We start from the raw sequence: 21,759 nt of genomic DNA on the forward strand, positions 1-21,759 counted from the left end.
ATTGAATCGCATGCAATTGGCATTGCAACCAACTTCTACAGCTGGCTAGCTAAAGTTAGCTGTACCCTTTGTACAAGTCCCTACTTTATATGGTTTAGTGGTACGGTGGGCCACTTTAACATCGTGAGAGTCGTTGTACCAGCTGCCTGACTGCTGCCCACACCGATATCACATCACAGTGGTATGTGTATCTACGTTGTATTAATTATTATTTTGTTTGACATGAATGTCAATACACGTTGTCGGTCATATTGACATACAGCACCAGTGCCACCACATAAACAAAGTGTTCACATGACATGTCATAGAGTAGCGGGTTCTTACTTCTACCATCAATTAACATTCTACCCTATGCATATGCCTTGAGATTCAAAGACAGGATACCATTAATAATACCACTACCAGCTAGAAATTTATCAGTTCAGCATCAGAATTGTTGAAAAGTAGATCTAAGATCTAGTAACAACTTAGATTAGAAATCTAGTGTCTAATTAGCAGTTGTTAAGTCTGTACGGTAGTAGAATTTAGAACCAATAAATTTGAAATGATGAATTCATGAATCATTGTTTTCACTTGTTTGTTAATGACAATGTTTTTACATAGATTTCTAATGTTATATTTGGATTAGACACACATGTACATGTATATTAACCTAATAAGTTTATATGAAAACTTGAAAGTACAACTACAAGAACTGTAAAAGAGGAAATGTTCGTGGTGTTGAAATTTTTGCGCTTTTCGCGCAACCACAAATGAGCATGAAAATAACAGCACGCGAATATTTTTGCTTGCCGTATGTTCCAGAAGTTTATATCTTGATTCCGCGGAATTAAAGACACAAAACTCTTGTGTCTTGTTACCCGGCTGAGTGCGAAAAATTAGTCGTGCAAAAAATATCCACTTTTTAATACAGCGTAGTCTTGCTTGTAGATATCAAGAAGTTGAAACTTCAAATCCCCACCGACTCATCGACCATTCCTTTTAAATACCTTGTGCTTTAGTAGAAAATATAGGTACTTATTGGTCTGTTTCACCTTATTTTAATTTCACAATGGCAGAAAATACAGCAGATTCATATCTTTTTATTGTTGCATTGATTATCTCCAGAATCGGGTGAAAAGTGTCAACAGATAGAAAGTACCTGTGACCTTTTGACAACAAGTGAAGTAGCCGCAGCAGTGGACTTGTACCTCAAGCAGATATTGCCATGGGGTCTGATGCAGGACCTGGTCAGAAACTTCGCAACAGCAGTGCAGGAAAGCTGTGGATGCTGATAAATATAATCACGGGAGTGTTCTTTTCTCTAGCTGGACTGGTACAGGTAACTAATGGCATGCCCTGAATCCTGCCATTATATCATCATCAAGAATGTGTTCCTATTAATAAAACAAAACAAGAATTTAAGTCAAAACACATTAGAAGGGCTCTACTTGGGAACTTTGTCCAGTGCACAGGAGGCAAGAAAAATTCTTGTAAATTAAAGAAGAAAAGAAAAGAAATGAAAACATCCCCTACCCTGTGGTGGATCTAGGCGGGTACGTTGCAGCACTCGGGTGTTTGCATCCTCTTTATTTTTTATTAAAACAAAAGAAATGAAAAAAAGGGGGCGTGTGCGCCCCACCCTTTAATTTTGTAAAGTTTAAGACGACCCCTTTTACGAAATTCCTGGATCCACCCCTGCCCTGCTTACCCAAATACAAACTTGTATCGTTGAAAACAGTCAAAACAGTCTAAGAAATGTTTATAAATCCTTACATTCTGTAAGCTACAGAAATGTATCACACATACAGTGACATGTCTTGTTAAAGTTCTCTCAGTGGAATGTGTGGAGTGTAGCCCACATTAAAACACTAGCACGAAAAAAGCTCTGAACACATGGAATCACAGAAGGGGCACAAAATGCTTTAGTTTCAGACACATTTTGTATAGGCATCAAATAGGCAGTACACTTTGTAGGCTTAGAAGGTCTATATGGTTTGAAATGAGGGTATGTTCACATTTCCTATTAAATGCTTGTAGAAGCCAGAAGAAATTGCCTAATTGATTTTTTTCATTTATGTAATACAGAAAAATTGATTATCTTTGCATACCCATATCAAGTAATATTATGTTTTGCCAATGTATTTTGGTCATTCTTTTTATTCATACACGTCACATTGTATGCATTTTAGCCTGATGAAGATTTTGTTGTTTTTAGTGCTAATTGATGCTGATGTGAAGAAAAAGAACCATAATAAAGAATGCAACCACTAAATCTGTGAAATTGATATAATGGCTAAATGTCTCCTCTGAAGCATGTTTTTCTGAACCGCAAAATGCTTATAAATGTTGCTTTTTCAGAAAATGTATCATGCAAACAGATAACTTATTGCAAAGTAAATGTTAGCATGAATCCTACATCCTACATGTATTATGATAATGTTCAACATCTCATAGAGAGAGTAGATAGTATTCTGAAGTGAGGTAATTACTATGTATTATGATAATGGCTCTTTCAGACACATGTTTACTTTACATCTATAAAGGAACTGAACAATGTCAATACAAAAGTGAGTAGAGTTGCTTGTTCTTGTCAGAACAGCTGTGTATATATGATGTTCGTCCCATAGAAATGTGTCGTTTTGTTTGATTTTGCAGATCAATGACATTGATCCCTACGTATGGATGGTAAGTATAGAACACATCTTAAAGGGTGTGTACAGTTCTGGTCGAGGTGAGGATTTAGCTTTTAACGTTTTGCAAGATATTAAGAAACCACTCTATGATATGTCAAAGAGCATGCAGTTCTTAGGGATATCAAAAGTTTATTCGATGAAAATCGGTTTTGAAATGGCTGAGATATCCAAAAACAAGGTGAAACAAAGACATCCTAATAAAGTTGTGGCATGTCGCCTTTTATTATTAGCACTTTTTTGGATATCTCAGCCATTTGAAAACCAATTTTCATCAAATAAACGTTGAATCCTTCTTAAAATTACATGCTCTTTCATATTTCATAAGATGCTTTCCATTATCTCACACGAATCCCCACCTCAACCAGTACTGTACAATCCCTTTAACAGTATTGAACCGATATAATCAATGTTGGCAGACACATTCGGACAGACATACGGTTATCAATTTGCAGTTGAAGTAAATATTTTCAGGCAAAAACGACAGCAAGTGCTTTTCTGTTTGGCCCACTAAAAGTAGCGATGGGACGAAATACAAAGTTGCATCTGTCTGTTCTCAGTCACAATGTCAGCAGATCTCCTTGCACAGATGACTGAACACAACCATGACTCCAATTATGATTAAACTTGATCCAAAGGTGCATGTGGGAAATCTTCATAATGTTGTACACAATCGTGTGTTGTAAAATCAGTGGTCACTTTAAGTCACTTGTTTGCATTTGTCTGCAGACACTTGCATAGTAAATGAACTGTGGATGTTTCAAGCCTTTGTCAGAGATGCAATGGGGGGGGGGGGGGGAGGTCTTCATGTCATGGTGTTGTCATGGTCGCGTGCCAAGGTCAAAGGCCGTTGAATGTCACCTGTTTACCAGATGCAAGTTTTTTCAATAAAAAAAAAGAAAGATCTATTTAATTGCAATCAGTATGGTAGTTGTGACCAAACTTGTTGCAAAGATCACCTTTGCCATCCGCAGACAGCACTTCCTCAAATTTTTCCCACCCTCATATGGTACATGTATAATGAATATGAGTTTTTTTGTTTTTGTTTTTTTTTAAACTTGTTTAGTTTTGCTTCTCTCCTTCATGTATCCAGTTCATCACGAATGAATGTTAGTTGCATCTCTTGCCATGAATATCCATAACATCATGAAGTCCCATGTGGGCTAGACGCAATCTTGGCATTTGCCTTATTTTTGTGGCACTGCTTTAATGAGCTTGTATGCAGTGATATAAGATTCAAATTGAAAAGAGTCTTTCTCAACCTGATGGTAGGATGATACAATTGTAGGTAAAGTGCATTGACTTGCCACTTGTGCCAGTCCATGAGTGAATTGTTAGATTGTGCACACATTTCATGTAATCCCAGCCTATGTATCTCTTCAGTCAACACATGAATATATGTACATGTATGACTGTAGTGTTGAGGTAGAGAGTCGTCTGTTGAATATTTCTTCAGTTTTATGTGGTACAAATGTTCATCTTCCAGAGTATCTGCAGTAATAAACTTTTTCTCGCTTGCGTAGTTATTTAGGAATATGTAAATACAGCTGTATTTGTAAGTAAACTTTTCAGACATCTGAAGTTGCATAATTATGTAACTAACAATTTTGCATTGTTCTTTCTTCAGCCCATCTACCTTATTCCTGCGTGTCTCTGCTTCACAATAGTTTGGAATCCTGAAGTTGTAGGTAAGTAGTCAATGTGTCAGTCTACTGAAAAAGTGTTCAATCCATGTTCAAGTAAACATAGATAAAAGAAGCCAAGCCATGCAAATGGAGTCATGGAAGGGTTTTCATTCAACACTGATATCAGTTCCAGTCACCATGGTGAATCTTTCTGTTTATATGTTCAGGATACATAGAGATTTCTAATTTTTTTTTTTAAATGCCAGGATTTAGGGACTAAACTAAAGAAATTATTGATGCTAAATCTTTAAAGCTCTAGTATGATGTTTGTAATAGGGAGGATCTTTCTAAATTTGTTATAAAAACAAGGAAATTCGTTGAAAATTCCAAGAAAACTAATGGTCAATTGAATGGCCTGACTGACACGACCGTGACAAACTTTTTTTTTTCAATGTTTTACTGACAAGTTGCCTAGATAATTACATCTTTGACTGGAGCAACACTCTTTTTTTTTTTTTTGTAAATTGTGCCTGAAGGTTTGGTGCTCTGGTTTCTTTTGATGGTCTCCCAGTATTGATGTTTGTGTGAATTGTCATTGTAGGTCCATAGTGATCGGATTATTTTTCTTCAAGAAATTGCTCCATTACAGACCAACAGACACACAGAAGAAAAAAAAAACCCAGACAGACAGACAGACAGGACTGTGACAGAAAGATACAGACATGGATACACACAGACACAGACACAGACACAGACACAGACAAATGAGAACAAAACAAACATTTAACAAAACAATTTCTATTTTTCTATTAGTTTTTGAGTGCTTGGAAGAAACACATGGTTTTGTTTCTGTACCTGTATCCATACTGTTTTCCATTTGAAAACAACAACAACAGCAAACAGACAGACAGACAGACAAACAAACAAACAAAGAAAACACATATGCCAACATTTGCAAACCATGATGACTGTAAAGATGTTGTTACTGGATGCTTCCCTTTCTCCCTTCTCCCCACAGATAAAGGGCTGTGGAGAGTGATAGCAATAGCCCACCTGATAGTCTGTCTCATTGCAACCTTGGTGGTTGGTGGAACTGTCATCCATTATCTGGAGGACAGAGTCATAAATCCACTCAGATATGAGGAAGGGAGGTATGTATGAGCAAGTGCTAACATCACAAGAGGCTGTATGACCTGTTTATATAAGGAAATACCATGATCCTGATATTTTGTTGCTTTGTAATGCGAGAAAACAATTGGAGAAGGAGATCAGTGAACATTTTAGGGAAATTCAGACATAAAAAAGTTGTAAACTGTAAAAGTGTCGAGAGAGAGTAAGGCAAATTGGCAACTCGATGTGATCTAAGTGTTGAGCAACTCTCCATTTGGTTAATATGTAAGAATTCAACAAGTTTCATTTTCTACTGAGAAAAATCTTCTTCCGACCTGTTCTTGGTATGTGATGAGAGTAATATGTTTTGGTATCTCCTCCTCAGAGGATAAGATTTGTCTGTATCCAAATATTTCAAGTAGTGAAAATTAGTGAAATTTTGTATACAAAACAAATGGAGAGCTGCTCAACACCTAGACTGCACAGAGTTGCCAATTTGCTTCACTCTCTAAACCTTTAGAATTCATATTTTTTTATGTGTTTGATTTTTTTCCAAAAAAGTTTTCACTGATATACTTCTCTCATTTATCTGTTTTCATTCTTAGAAAGCAACATGCTATCAGAGTGTTAAAGATTCTAGTTACTCCTCTCTCAACATGGATAGAAACATTTTTGGACCCAGTCATCAGTTGAAAGCCATAAAGGTGTTAGCTACTTAGATTCTTGGCACAATATGTGATCATTCTTCTGGCTGTTATCTATCTGTTCAAGACCAAATTGAATAGTGTGTGCAGATGGTTCTGTACACCAAATGTCAGCATTTATCTGTTCATGAAGATTGTGAACGAATTTTAGACATCTCTAAACCTGACATCTGATCATGCATGTTGTTGAGTGAAAATTGACAAGTAATTTCAACCTCCTCCCTCCCTTGTGTGTGTGTGTGGGGGGGGGGGAGGGAGGGGACAAGTTGGTGGTGGAGGGAGGGAAGACAGTGAATGGGAAATAAGGAAGATTTTTTTTTTTTTTGGAACAAGTTGAGTGTCTCCAGTTTTTGCCCGTAATGACAGTTTTTGCATATATTATAAGAGATCACAGTGTGTCTAGTGTAAACATTTTATACTGAGTCACTCATTCCTACTTAGATGGCAGATTTGTGACGTATTTCTTGCCAGTAACCAAGATTTGTAAAGGAAAGATTGTAGACTCATCTGTTTTATCCACTGTAACCTGTCAGTCACATTTGATAGAATTTCCCAATACCCAGTATTATTTTATAACCTATGCTGTACAACAGTGTACATCATTTAATAGTGATTAATATGTATGTGCAAAGTATTGAATTGCTGTTATCATCATCATCATTCATGATGCAGGGAACTGTGTGGTGTTATGATCATTGATGTCTGGTTAACAATATGCCTGTGCAAATGCTGTGGTGTCGTCAAAAAGTAAGTAACCTGTCCGAGTGTTTGTGTAACCCATCTTCCATTCCCTGAACTTGACAGTGGTTTGTATTACAGAATCTTCTCTGCTATAGAGGACGAGCTAGAAAATGATTTCTGTGTTACATGTATACATTTTATGTCACGGCAGGAGTCATTGTGAAGATAGTCTTTCCACCATATTTGAGAAATGAATGACATTTTGCTTTACAACTCTGTGGTGCTGGTCAAAGATGCAAATTTAGATTATATACAAACATTCAAATGGTCATGAGGTTAAAAAAATGGTCATTGGGATTATCTCTCATCTATTCAGGAGCCTTCTCTGTGTGATATGTTTTATCATATAAACTCTCCATCATCAATTCCCCATGTCACTGACTATATAATTGCAGCTGACAATTACTGCAGTTTCTGTAGAAACAAAGTGAATTGCGAGCCGTTTATTGGTTGCTGCCTTGCTGATGTGTCTGCAATCGTAGTAATTGCATTGATGCGAAGTGTTTGATAAAAGCAGAGACCAAATTAGCAGAGACTTTAAAGAGAGGAAATGTTTTCCATCAGTTACTTTCATCTCTTTTTTATGTTCTTTACTTTTCCCCTTGCATTATTTCCCTTCCTTCCCCCCTTTTCTCGCACATCTTCTCTTTTCTGCCTTGTATTCTTCTTCCATCTCCTTCTCCTCTATGTCCTACCATGCATCATTCTCCTCCTCCTCTTTCATTATGGCATTCTCTCTCTCCCTTACTCCCTCATTTCATTTCTTCTCTCTCTCTCCTCCCCCTGGTCCATTGCATTATCTCTTTTCCACCTCTTCTTCCTCCTGGCACCATCCTTCTCCTCTATTGCATCATTTCTAAACTTTCTCTCCATCCTCTTTTTCTTCCCCTCCTTCCTCTCTTGCATCTCATCTTCTCTTCCTCCTCTTTTTCCATCACCTCCTTCTTCCACTTTTGCTTTATTTCTTTTTTGTCATCCCCCTCTCCCTCCTTGCATCATTCTCCTTCCCCTCTTGCATCATATCTAATCTTCTTCCTCTTTGTCTTCTTCCTCCTTTCCTCTTTCCATCTTGCATTATTAATTCTTCGGTTCCTCCTTGTGCTATTCATCTCTTGCATCAATTCCGGTCTTCCTCTTCGTTCTCACCTCCTCATCCTCCCATATTATTTCTTCTCCTCTTCCTCCTTGCATAATTTTCTAATGTCTTTGTCCTCTTCCTCCTCTTCCACCTCATCCTTCTTCCTCTCTGGTATTCTCTGTCTCCTCCTTGTTCTCTTCATTCTCACATGATTTCTCCTGCTCTGCTTCCCGGAATCATTTCCCTTTCCCGCAAATCTCTCTTTGTACCCCATTGCATCATTTCTGTCCCTCCCTCCGTCTCCTCCTGTACATCATTTCCTCCTCCTCCAGCGGCACATCGACGGGTCAGATCAGTGTGGTCATGTGGCTTACGCTGGTCAGTAGCCTGATGCCCATAGTTTTCTGGGGCCTGTGCTGCTTCTCCCGCTTCAACCACTGCATGGACATGTGGTGACTAGTGGGGCCCGCCGGCCACGGGGCCGGCCCAGCTGACGTGCAGGCCACCTAGTCTTGACAACACTTGCCAACCACCACGCACCATAACATTGACTTGCATATATTTTTTAAGACGTTTTGTACTTACAATGCTCTTAGACTACTCTTGGACTACTCTTAGATTTATGGGAGTTTTTGTTTGTTTGTTTGTTTTTTGTGCCAGTAAGTCAATGCATTGTAACATTCAGATAAGAACGCTATCTATTTAGGAAACATTTATGCAGTTAATCCACAGTGGGTTAATCACCTTTGTTGTTGTTTGTACATTATTTGTACACATGTTATGTCTTTGTATGTAGTATACATGCACAACATGCCAAGGGAAAGGTTATAAATCGGTGCCAGTTCTCTGAAGTGTGAATTAAGGGTCATGACATGAGTGCCATATCCAGGCTACTGCATACTTTTATTGTGGATGTAGAGGGCGCTTATTGGATGAAGTCACAACTTTCTCCTGTTTCACTTATGTCTATAAACCTTTTGGATCCTGACCTGTCAATATTAAGTGCAAATCAACAGCTTATACTATTTTGCTTTAAACTCCCACAATTTTTGCTTTATGGTCATAAGTTAGAAGCATTGCAAGCAAGACGTGCCCCTGTGGCACTGAGTGGTTTGACTGACTTTGGTGCGATGAAATTCCCAGTGCTGCTCAAGGAGTCCACCAGACAAAATAAAAAGTGGGAAAACTCCTCTCTTGTTTTACCAGTAAAATGAAACCGTGTTATAACAAAGTCATCTTGTGAGTTCCAAATCTGCGTATCTCTTCGTTTCTTATCCCATGATGATGGGAAACCAGATATAATGCATGTGAGTTCAATGGTCCCGAGGTCCTTGTTATAAAAAGATTCTGCTGTATATCATGCTTGCAAGGAGATATTTTAGCAAGAAAACAGCAGTGTGTCTACTGGTTCTAAAAAGGCACATTGCTGACATAAAAAATCTCCTTCATGAAAACACAAACTTCTCCTCCTAACTGTGTCTAGCAAACACTGTAGGCCCTACATGTGTCCCATGTAAATGTTTATGTATTTCATACCATATTACTTGATCCAGAATGTATAAAATTGACATTCACAAAATGATCACCTAAAATTCAATGTTTGGCAGTCTCCCTCTCTCCTGTCATACTTAATTCCCAAAATTGTTCTGCCACTTTTCACCTAAATGGGACCTTCAAAGAATATGCTGTTGGTTGCTTAGGCTGAATTAAGTTTAAACATAGTCATCTATGTGATTTGTGTGCAGGGGCGGATCCAGGAATTCCGTAAAGAGGGGGCGTGTTTACAAAATTAAAGGGGGGCGCACGCACCCCTCCCCCCATTTTTTTCTTTTTTATTTCTTTTGTTTCAACAAAAAATAAAGGGGGGCGTGCGCCGGTTGCGGTCCTCCCTGGATCCGCCTCTGGTGTGCATGTTTACCTGCATTGCTTGGTTTTGTACACTCTGTGATTATTATGATTTCATATGAGTCCTTTTCACAACACTATTATATTTTGCATTTTTATTAGAAATTTTATTTTCCTTGTGATCTGTGCATGGGATGTGGAGATGCTGCAAAAGAATATTACAACTCTGTACATGGGACTTTGTGCTAAGTAGTGATCTATGGGTAAGCTCAAGTACATTCTTTGTACGGCTCAAAAATTGTGCTCGATATTGCCCCAAATCTTTAAGACCATATTATTACTTTAAAAAAACCCAACAACAACAAACAAGAAACACTTTTCTTGTACATTGTTGTGTGAGTTTCCATGTTACAAAAACAAAAGAAAGATCATTTGATTTGATGCGTGCTTGTTTGGGTGGTATCAAAGCACACCATAGCATTCTTGATAGTTTTAATTTATAGATATTGGTAATGGCAACCTTGGGCTTTCAATTTGACTCTTGAATTAATTTAGGCTTTTGTTTAGACAGATTATTACTGTCAAAGGGTTATTCAAAGGAGCTCTGTAATTTGTATATATTATTAATTTGTAATCCTTACATTTAATGTGCACAGCCAATATCCTTAGAAAGAAGGTTATTTTGTATCTATGGCTTCCTAATGGTAATCAAAAAGTTGCAAGATATTGTACTAACATTTAAAAAACAGTACTGTTTACTCTTCATATCAGAATTATAGAGCATATGTGCATGTTGCATGGAATTTGACTTTGATAAATATCACCAAACAGTTCTGGTAGACTTCACTTTGAATTTTCTCCATATTTCACATGAAAGAGGTGAAATATTTATGTTATTGATAAACTTGGTGATTCAAACAAATGGAAACTCTCAGCTGGGTAACAACTCTCAGCTGGGTAACATGAAATGTGTACAAGTGCAACAACTGCCCTGATAGGAAGCTACAGTTTGTAAGATCTGTCTGAAATTGGTATGAAATTCATTTTGTAAATTATATTTGTATTTTATGATGTTGAATTGATTACTCATTTACATCTTAATGAAGATGATAATCACATAACTGCAAATTCTTTGGTTCAAGTTTCCAATTATTGACAGCATGTTCCATTCGCTGTACGCTGACAATGCAGGCTTGCAGTACATTATATTTCTCATGTACATGCATAATTCAAGCACAGTATTCACAAAGTTGGCCACGATTATAACTTCAAATGTCACACAATCGTGTATTTGCACGTAAGGAAGCCATTTTCCAGCACTTTATCAGGTCAGTTTTATCTTTTAATATGCATTGGGCATTCAGTCAATATTTAGTGTTTAACAGGATATGAGATATGGTGTTGATTTCTTAATGTTTGCAGATGCAAGGTTTTGCACACAACTCCCTGGTTATGTAACATTGATATGTATTTTTCTTTAATTTTAGTTAAGTTGGACAACTCTACTGATTACCAGTTTTTCAGAGATTATGCTAAGTTTGACTGGGGCATGCATTCTATCTCAGGGTGAATGAAGTGAAACTTAGGTCTGGCATGATTGTCTCCAAAGTGACATTTATGTGGCCCTGTCACTAGTAACCTCCAGATCTGTCCAGTGTCGAGTCGGTTGATCATGTTCGATGAATTCACATTAAATCAGTACTTATGTAGTTGACTCAATCCAGAATTAGCATCGAGGGAAAGATGTGCTCCAAAAAAGTCGTTGAGTCTCTCTAGAAGTAATACAGAATAGCATGTGGAAAATTTCTTATTCATCTGCCATGGTTACTTACACAAATGACTGCCTAGAAATGCCCTGAGATTTGGTTCTTAAAAGAAATTAATCGAATGCACAATATTCTGAAATATTTTTTAACGGAACTACCTGTACAGGGTAGTGCATTGAAAAATTGGTGCAAATTATTTCTCCTTTGTTCCTGAAGGTAGTGACTTTTATGTGAAAGTGGTTTTGAGTGAGTTAAGAGCAGAAATTCACTCATTGTAGCTGAAATGATTTGACAATATTTTATTGTCCGTCACTAAATTTCATGCATTGCTACAAGTAACAACTTACTTGAGAAATGTAACAACAAAATCTTAAAGCATGGAGCAACTACTGTGTTGTAGCTCCATGCTTCTAGCATGTTTGCTGTTTCTATATAGGTGATCTCGAGCAGGCTGTTGTCATGTTGTTAAACAAGTCTCTTTTCCTCTGAATCCAGAAGTATATCTGATATGTACACATTGTATAGGAAAATTATACTGTCCTACTTTGGCAAAAGGAAGCAAGTGACAAAAGTGACATTTCTCGTAAAAGAGCAAAATGTGTCTGTCATTTACACTGACGTCAATGGACTATCATGATGTCTTATCTAACATATCTCTTAGTAGGATGAGTGTTTCTGCATGAAATTTGGCCTGGAAGAAGAGCTCATTATGTGAATTATGAAAACATCAATAAGTCAAATTTGGATGGTATGTCACTTGCTTCCTTTTGCCAAAGTAGGGCAGTATACTTCCTGCACTTTCCACTACTGAGAAAAAAGTTCAGTTTTTCCTATGCTGTGCATATTCATGCAAAGAAAATCTACTTTGTTTCTAAGGAAAAAACAAAAAACAAAAAAAGACACCTATTTGTTTCTGTCAGTATGGTGGAGGGTAGACTTCTTTTGCATATTTGGAAATATTGATCAATGACTTCTTGCCTTATTGCAAGAATGAATGCACATACATTGTAGTTTTGAAAAGTACCTACTGATTTGCAATGCAAACAGCTGCTATGATACCTTCTTACAATTCATTGGAAGGTGGAGTGGTTTGAATTTTTTTACATCTGTTTCATGATGTCGATTTCTGAAACTTTCTCTTTTGAGTTTTCTGACTGTGGTTAGATCGAGGTAAACCAGAGCCAATGCTGCTCGATAGTAATCAAATTATGGCTGAGCATTTTTGCTTTTTCAACAGAGTACATTTGTTATTTTGATTTCAATAGAAATTATATTTCCATGAAAATGCAAACAGGTAATATGTATGATTAATGGTTTGAGATACAATGCACTTATGAGGAAATTATTTAGAACTATTACAAAGTAATTGATATGATGAACTAATGAGAATATTTTCATGAAAAACTAGCAGATTTTTGTGGCATGTGATGGGTCTTAAACAAAGGTGCTGAATGAAGACAAAAGAAAAGGCATTAACAATAAAGGAAGTCAGTTATATTAATTTTATCCTATTTTTCCTCACTTTCATCGGTTGGTAATGTCAGAAATCATTTAGATATCATTTATGCACTTGCACCTGTATGTATCTGTATATTCATGCTCCTGCACATTTATGGTACGACATATCTATGCAATGCAACCCCCATAATGCTCAAACACTACATCATTTTATTCTGATATAAAGCTGTCTTTGGAGAAGAAGAAGAAGAAGAAGAAGAAAGAAAGAGAAAAAGAAAGGAGAAGAAAAAAAGAAGAAGATGAAAGAAAACTTTTATTTTGATTTGCAGAGAAATCATATAAAAATGAACTGGTACTGTAAATCCATGGAATCAATTAGCCTTGCAGATTTGCTCCAGTTATCAAACTGTTAAAATTGTGAAAACAATGAAGGTTATATATGTGGGGGTACATTAGTCTGTCTGCTAGTATAAAAAAAAAAACAAACACACAAAACAGTCATACTGTACTGCCATGGCCATTTACAGCACTGGCTGATTAATGATAATCAAATTTATCTTTCTGGTTTATTGCCTGCTTCAGATGTTTAGATTTTTTCATTTTGTTTTGCAAGCAGGGTTGTTGGTAAAGAGGAACAAGAACAATGAATGAGATGGGCAAATCCTCAATGGTATTAACAAGAGACATCTTGCAACAACATGTAATTTGCGTTATGGAGACAAATTTTTACAGCAACACTGTCCGCTTTTCATTGATGATCCAGTTGCGAACCCTGCTACTCATTAGATTAACGACATTTGGTTATGGGGCAAAACGCACAACTTTATTAGTTGTGGATGAACCCTTTGGAAAGTTTGGCTGTCTTTGCTGGGATGCAATCTGCAAGGCTTACCATAGCTCCATGTTTCTTTCATGCTTCAGGCTGTTCAAAAATTTAGGAAATTTGCTGGTTTTCTGGCACTTTTTGCTGGCATTCAACATAAATTCTTGACACATTACTGTATGCAAAAAAAAAAAAAAAAAAATCTCTAGAATGAATAATTTATATGAAGGGTGTATTATGTGATAGTTCTTTTAAGGGCGAGAGTGACAGTGCAGGACATACAACACACATATCTGATGCGCAAGATGTCGTCAAAGTTGACGAAACCGAAAGAGATGTAGATTTATGGTTTGTTCATACAGCTTGTACTACTAAAACAGAAATTTTTAATGTTTAATGTTGAGAGGATAAACACTTGCCTGAATTGTACATGTTAGATGATGGAAATTTTGAATTGTTATGTTCTGCTATGTTATATGTTACAAGATCAAATTTTCTGTGCTTTTTAACATGGATGCTATGGTTTGGAATTTGTTGTTTCTTCCTCTCCAATGTTTTCTGTCTGATAATTCAGAGTGGATACTCATTGCTATTATTTCTATGCAGAGTTTGTCTATTTATAATTTTGATTTGGGATGAGACTCATTGAAGGAGATATGAATTGAGTCTATTAAAGTCTTGTCATTCAGGAAATCAGTGATCTGAAACAACAACAAAAAGATATACTGCAGGTGTTTAATTACTCTTGACTTCAGTTATTCATTTTGTATGTCAGTGACAAAATTGTAATCAGGTCATTAAACTATGAGTGCTACTACATGTGGTATACACTTTGAAGATATTCCCAAGCAACATGTGCATAAATATGTACCACGCATTCCTTTAATTACCAGTATTGGAAGCATATTGATGTACAACATGAAATGAATTGAATGATGAATTAAATTCAAAATGATATGCAGGCATTTTTTGTTTGTTGATGTACAATTTGTGTGTACAGAAAAATCAATTTCCAGCTCTCTGTCACTTCCTGTTGGGACAGATGGATAGGACCAGGGACAACCATTCACAAGCTCCCTGATTCAAGTCCCCTGGTTGCAGTGGTTATGCCCCTATAGGCAAGACACTTTATCCCTCATGGCCTAGTGCCTTAGAGGGAGGGGACACTGAAACCATCCCTTCTGTTGTTTCATGCTCACTAGAATTTGTTGCTTCCCCAGCCGCCACATTACTTTACAATGTGTACATCAATATTTTTGTGTGATAAATTTTTTTTTTGTGTTGAGCGCTCAAAAACATATTTGCCAGTTCTTTAATTCGTGCGCTGTGCAATTGTCAACCTATTCACAATGCACAGACAAAATTGTGAGGATAATTTCCTGGGTTTTAGAATTCTTGCTAGCCAAAAGTTAATGAAATACATGAAAATTAATGCAAACATTTCTGCATTTACAGTACATCATTAGTTCAATTCAAATTGAATCTAACTCCAGTTCTAATTCTCTAGCTCTTCCATTCAAGAAGGTAATAGAATGGTGTCATGTGATCTGTTAGACAAGGATTCACCTTTGTTGACTGTCATTCAGGTTTCATGCATATTAGCACTTTTGCTTTCAGAGTATAGACTACCATAAAGAAAAAGACTTCATAGATTAAGTTTAAGTCAAACATTTCAGATCAACCTGTTGTGAACAAGCAGCTATACAAGTCCTTCTACAGTACACTGTCTAAATGTGTAGTATTTTCACTTCTCTCCCCCCTATAGTCACCCCATTGTGTTTTCACATGCCTTCCTCTTACCACATGTCATCTTGGGATGCATATCCAGCACAGTGGACTCTCATTAAACAACAACAACAGCAACAACAAACACAACAACAAACACAACAACAAACACAACAACAACAACAACAACAACAACAACAACAACAACAACAACAACAACAACAACAACAACAACAACAACAACAACAACAACAACAACAACAACAACAACAACAACAACAACAACAACAACAACAACAACAACAACAACAACAACAACAACAACAACTTCAGACCATGATAGTCACTTTGTGAAATAAAACTTTTATTTGGTTTGGAACATTCAACATCAATAACATAACAAAAAAACTTTGAGGCAAGAAAAACTTCATTACACAAATGTCAACATTTATCCACATTGTGATGTACTGTAGTTTTTAAAAAAGGCCAACTTAATAAATTCATTGAGTTGAATTGAATTCTCCTCTCACAAGAGCTAAAGATCGCCATCTTGCAATATTGGCCCTAACGCGTGCAATATTCCCTGGCATCCCATTCATTGCCATTTGATATAATATGAATGTGACGTACAGTATACAACTTGCAAAGTCTGCTAATAATGAAACCACTTTCTTCAAGTGCAAGAACAGCTTTGTCAAAATCATTCTGGTACAGGGGCCATGGAACTGTTTGGGGTCAGTTTCCCTACTCTTAAAGAAAGAAAGAAAAAGTAGGGAAAAATCAGAAAAAAAAAAAAAAATCCATGGAGGAGTCCAGAGTACCACCGACTTTTAAAGTGAAAACAAAGTTCTGGTATGGGCCTGAGAACCCGTCTGGCACCATTTCATATTTGCTTGCAATATATCGAAAGAGTCTACAAAGAAACTTACCTGGCTGACGCGGTTTGCCGGAATGATGAGTCGTTTTGGAGTATTTTGAGAAAAATAATAAAAGTCGGTAGACCGACTTTTATTCCAGAAGGCTCCAGACTAACTCGGTCTCAGGGAAAACTCGACCCCATTTCATATTTACACACAGTTCGTGATCGCCATGTTCACCAAACGAGGCCTTGATGAGCAGACAGGAAAGTGCGTGCTAATCCTGTACAAAACAAATGGACAGCGCGCGGTCCTCAAGCCTATTACAGTATACGCACATCACCTCAGTTGCTGAGACGCGCGGTCTTTGAAGTTTTTGTTGTTGTTTATCAAGCGTCTTTGATAGTTTTTAGAGGTGCTTGAGAGGCGCACACTAATTTTGCATGCGCGCCAAAGAGGTTTTTGATGCGCACGTTGTAACAACTCGGACCATTACTGCGAGTAGCCAGAACGCTACAATACCAATGTAGTTTATACAGGCCGCTCCCATATGCATAGTACAACGCTGTACAATCCAGAGGGACAACCAATTTACAACTCATCCCGCCGTCAAGCAAAGCGAGGCCGAGTTATCCCCGAGTCCGAGTCTAGCCTGACCCCTTTCGGGTAAGTTCTGGGACTGAACGTTTTTGGTTAATATTTCCCATTTTCGTCGTTACCCATCGAATATCTTGTTATTACAGCGTTATTCCGCACATTTCCTAGGCATACGTTCACATTTTGGAGCAAAATTTGACAACTTTTGCAGGCGTACCAGAACTTTCTTTGGGCTTTAAACTTCCTGTTCCCAGAGCTCCCTGAACAAGGTAGTAATTGTCATGGTTTATAGGTCCTCATTACGAGGTTCACCTGTGAACATGTACAAGATTGTTAGCTTGAATGAGGTACAATCCTGTAATGAAGGTTAAGTCAAGCACAGAGAGGTTGTAGGTTAGGCAATACACACAGTAGAAAGATGTAACATACATAACTGCATTATACTGGGATGTACACTGGACATTACAGCTGTACTGCATATTACCTACAGGAATGTTGTGTTATGTCACATAAGACGTGATGGCATGCAAAAAAAATACTTCAACTTGGGAAAATTTCATCACAAATGAAACCTTCAGAGAAGAATATGTGGAATAGTCTTGAATCACACACGTGAGTATGTCACTATATCATAGACTCCAACCCCAAGCACCTTCTGATCTGGAGATTCTCCCACCCGAAACCCTTAGCAAACGGGAGACTCCAAGTTGATGTGTGCAAAGCACGAAGTTCCTAGGGTTCTAGATGTTCTCTGGTGCTATCTAAGGCTTATTTTTTTCAACATACGATAACAATAAGTAAGAAATCCTTTCCACCGGGAGACACAGAGCCAGGGCGGGAGAAATCAAATCTCAAACGGGAGAACGGGAGATTTTGCAAAAATGGGCTTTTGGCGGGAGATCTCCCGTCGAAAACGGAAGAGTTGGAGTCTCTGCTATATCCTACATAAAGTGTGCAATGTGTGTATGAGTTGTGTATTTGAATTGAATTGAATTGAACAGGTTATATTAACCCTAACTAGGCCGGGGGGGGGGGGGGGGGGGGGGGGGCCTCCGAGGCCCCCCCCTCGACGATGTATCGCTAACGCGAAAAGCTATCGCCGCGACGTTTCATGACTTTTTTCTTTCGAGTCTACCGCATCTTTTGACACCAAATTTGTCGATGCCCGGGCGCGCTGTTCCGAAGTTGTGCATAAATATGTACTTGCATGTCAGGCCAAAAATTGCTCAAAACCGTGAATTCGTGTACAATTTCAATGCGAACTGTGTTTACAGGCAAAATTCATAAAAGCATGATTATTTTGGGGTTTTACTGATTAAAATCAATTAATAACATATTTTCTTGTTCAAAACAATGTCGCGGACAAATTTCATCGAAAAAACAATGAAAACATAAAGTTGAAAAAACAAAGAAATACATAAGAAATTCAAAAAACAATAAAATACTTAAGAAATTTTTTCTGATTGCACAATTTTTTTCTCTTATATTTGCTAAGAACACTAAAAAGAATATTTACACAAAAAATGTGCCTGTTTTGAGCTTTATTTAGTGATTTATACCAAATTGTCTGATTTCATGCATCATTATGCATAAATTAGCATAATTTAGCATAGATGATAATTTTTATAAAAATTAATTTCATGGTACTTTAGATTACATTTTAGGCAATGTGTGTGCCAATTTTCGTCGTGATCGCGCGGTTGACGGGCGAGATCTGGAGGGGGGGCCTGGGAGGCCCCCCCGGCTCTATCATCTACCTAAATAGCCCGGCCTAGTTAGGGTTAAAAATCATGTATGGAAGCCAAAGGCTGATTGCACATGTTTACACTCATAAACATAACTAGAAATGTCGCTATGGCGACTGATGCCTTTGCCATAATGCATGATTCTCCCGATAGGCGTATAGTACAATGTCTTCACAATGTGTGATCCATGACAGTTTCACATAACTGGCAAAATATTGAAATGACAGGTTTATAAGTTTATGCATTGAGTAATTTCAAAGGTATGAAGAAAGAGTGTAATGACGGTACAAAATGGATCTTTTTTTTTTTTTTTTTTTTTGCCGGGGGGGAGGGGGGGGGGGCATTGAAACCTGGCCTTTGACCCTTAACCTTTGACCTCCTGGCTGGAAATTTCCCAGAGAATCTCCATTAGGTAATGCATGTATTAAGTTTTGAAACTAATAATGCAAGCATTGCATATACTAGTATATGAGGGAAATAGTAAAATTTTGAGGAGATGACCTTGACCTTTGACCCCTGACTATTGACCCATGACCCCTAAATTCCCTAGATAATCCCTGCCAGTCAGTACATGCGTATGTACCAAGTTCCATGAAGATACATTGAACCATTTGCGAGAAAAGTGATATTGCAACATTTTCACCTAACCTTTGACCTTTTGACCTTTGACCTTATGACATGAAACTCTCTCTGGAGAATCTCTACGCAGTAGTACATGTCCACACCAAGTTTCAAGAAAATACCTTTGGGCATTGCATAGATGTGGGGGAAATTGCAACATTTGTAGCATTTGACCTTGACAGTTTGACCTTTGACCTCTTGCCAATGTCACTAAAATCTACTCAACTAATTGTCCTATCATACATCATCCTTGGACCAAGTTTGGTGAAAGCTGCTTCATCCAGTTTTGAGTTATCACATAAACAGATAAATTTTAGGATTTGACCTTGACCTTTGACCTCTGTCCGATATCACTGAAAAACTAATCAAGTAATTGTCCCATTATACATCATCTTCCAACAAAGTTTGGTGAAATTTGCTTGATCCAGTCTTGAGTTATCGCGTAAACGGATACAACTTCATGATTTGACCTTGACCTTTGACCTTTTGCCGATTTCACCCAAAATCTAATCAAATAATTGCCCTATCATACTTCATACTTGGACCAAGTTTGGTAAAATTCCAGTAAATATTACTCAAGTTATCGCATAAATGAAAGTGGACAGACGTACGGACGTACGTACGGATGGACGGACAACCCGAAAACATAATGCCTCCGGCACCACTTCGTGGCGGAGGCATAAAAGCAGATTATTTCAGTGCTCTGTACAAGCAATGGTATAAAGACACAATATCCAAAAAAAAAAAGACATTATGGTGGTCACATGTGGCAAATCACAACAAATGGTCAATTAGTGAGGGTACCAGCCCAATCAATTCTAGACTTGCTTTAAAAAAAAAAAGAAAAAAAAAAGTATACTGTCAACACGGCAACACACTGGTCAATCTACCTATTAGGAGAGGAGGTACATAGTTGTGACAATATGCTGTTTATGTGATCTGGCTAAATACCTGAACTATAATGTTTATGCCGCAGAAGTTTGTTCACTCCTCTAATAATTTGAGGAATGGTTATGTGTCTCTGCAGATGTGGAATGGTTCAACAATGCATGCAAAGGGCAGATGTAAAGTCATGACGTGTAATCCAGCCACACAGAAGTACAATGTGGGGTTTGTGATAGTCGAGGAAGACTTTACACTCCTTTTGAGTAAAGCAATGGCAGAAAAAATGGGTATCATAACAGTGAACTGTGATTCCATTGAGCAAGTCCACTCAGTTAGACAGACTGATTTCACGGAGGAGCACTCTGATGTCTTCTCGTCATCATGAGTTGGGACATTGTCAGGTGATGAAGTCCACTTGTTGATTGAAGAAAATGCACAGCCAGTCATCTGTCCATCTAGAACTGTGCCCGAGTCACTGAAGGCAGCAGTGAAGGAGGAGCTCGACAATCTTCAACGCAGAGGCATGATTGGAGAAGTGCATATAAAACCAACGGACTGGGTCAGCCAGATGTCAGTCGCTCAGAAGAAGTCTGGAAAAGTCAGAATTTGTCTGGATCCAAGGCCATTGAATGTGGTGTTGAAAAGAGAGCACTTCCCTCTACCGATACGCGATAACATACTACCAGAGTTGGTTACTGCTAGTCTGTTTTCAGTCTGTGCTCTCAAAGATGGTTATTTCAACTGTGCCTTAGATGAAAACTGAAGTCTGCTTACTGTACTACATTTGCCACACCATGGGGAAGGTATAGATGGAAGAGATTGCCTTTCGGACTCAAGGTGAGCAGTGAGATCCTCAAGAAGAAACTGCATCGGGCACTAGAAGGCCTCAGTGGAGAACGTTGTTGTGTTGGTATTATGTTTGTTAAGTCTTTGCTGTGATGAGTCTTGAGCAAAGACTAACCTGCCAGCTGTAGCTGGATGTAATACGATTCCACTCCATGTGCGGAGAAAAACTCACTGGAAAACCTGCTGAATAAAGACACTCTCTCAGCCTTAGAATCGTCTCAACAACGCATCTTCATTTCTAAGCATTCCCACTCCAAATCAACGGCATCTAAATGCATGTCAGTTGTGTTGCTGATGAAATCACATACTTGCCAACTCTACCGCTTTGGGCGGTAGACTACCGCTTTTTAGAGGTTTTGACCGGCTACCATCACCCCTAACGCGCAAGCGCGCTTGGGCTTGGTCGCTTCGCTCCCTTGCAAAATCTACCTCTTCAGGATTTCAAAATGTTGGCAAGTATGAAATCAACATGTGGGGTAGTGATGAAGCAGAACACAATGCTCATCCATGTGAACTGTTGCAGAGTTGTCATGATGTCGGCATCGTGCTCAACAAGGAGAAGTGTCGATTTGGGTGAATTCTTGGACACATCATCTCAAGCTCTGGGTTGAAGCCAGATCTATCAAAGGTGGAGGCTATCTTGAAGATGACTGCCCAAACC

General features: G+C 38.0%; 1 protein-coding gene across 1 annotated transcript; it reads left to right on the top strand.

Moving 5' to 3' along the window:
• The first annotated feature begins 1,121 nt into the window (after positions 1 to 1,121).
• LOC140232324 (transmembrane protein 220-like) lies at positions 1,122 to 8,480 on the top strand. The gene is made up of 6 exons (XM_072312453.1): positions 1,122 to 1,321; positions 2,638 to 2,667; positions 4,300 to 4,360; positions 5,316 to 5,448; positions 6,784 to 6,858; positions 8,263 to 8,480. The coding sequence occupies exons 1-6, from the start codon at positions 1,208 to 1,210 to the stop codon at positions 8,384 to 8,386; spliced, it is 537 nt and encodes a 178-aa protein (XP_072168554.1). The 5' UTR covers positions 1,122 to 1,207; the 3' UTR covers positions 8,387 to 8,480.
• The last annotated feature ends 13,279 nt before the right edge of the window (positions 8,481 to 21,759 follow it).

The sequence above is a fragment of the Diadema setosum genome, chromosome 8, assembly GCF_964275005.1.
Source record: "Diadema setosum chromosome 8, eeDiaSeto1, whole genome shotgun sequence".
Classification (NCBI taxonomy): Eukaryota; Metazoa; Echinodermata; class Echinoidea; order Diadematoida; family Diadematidae; genus Diadema; species Diadema setosum.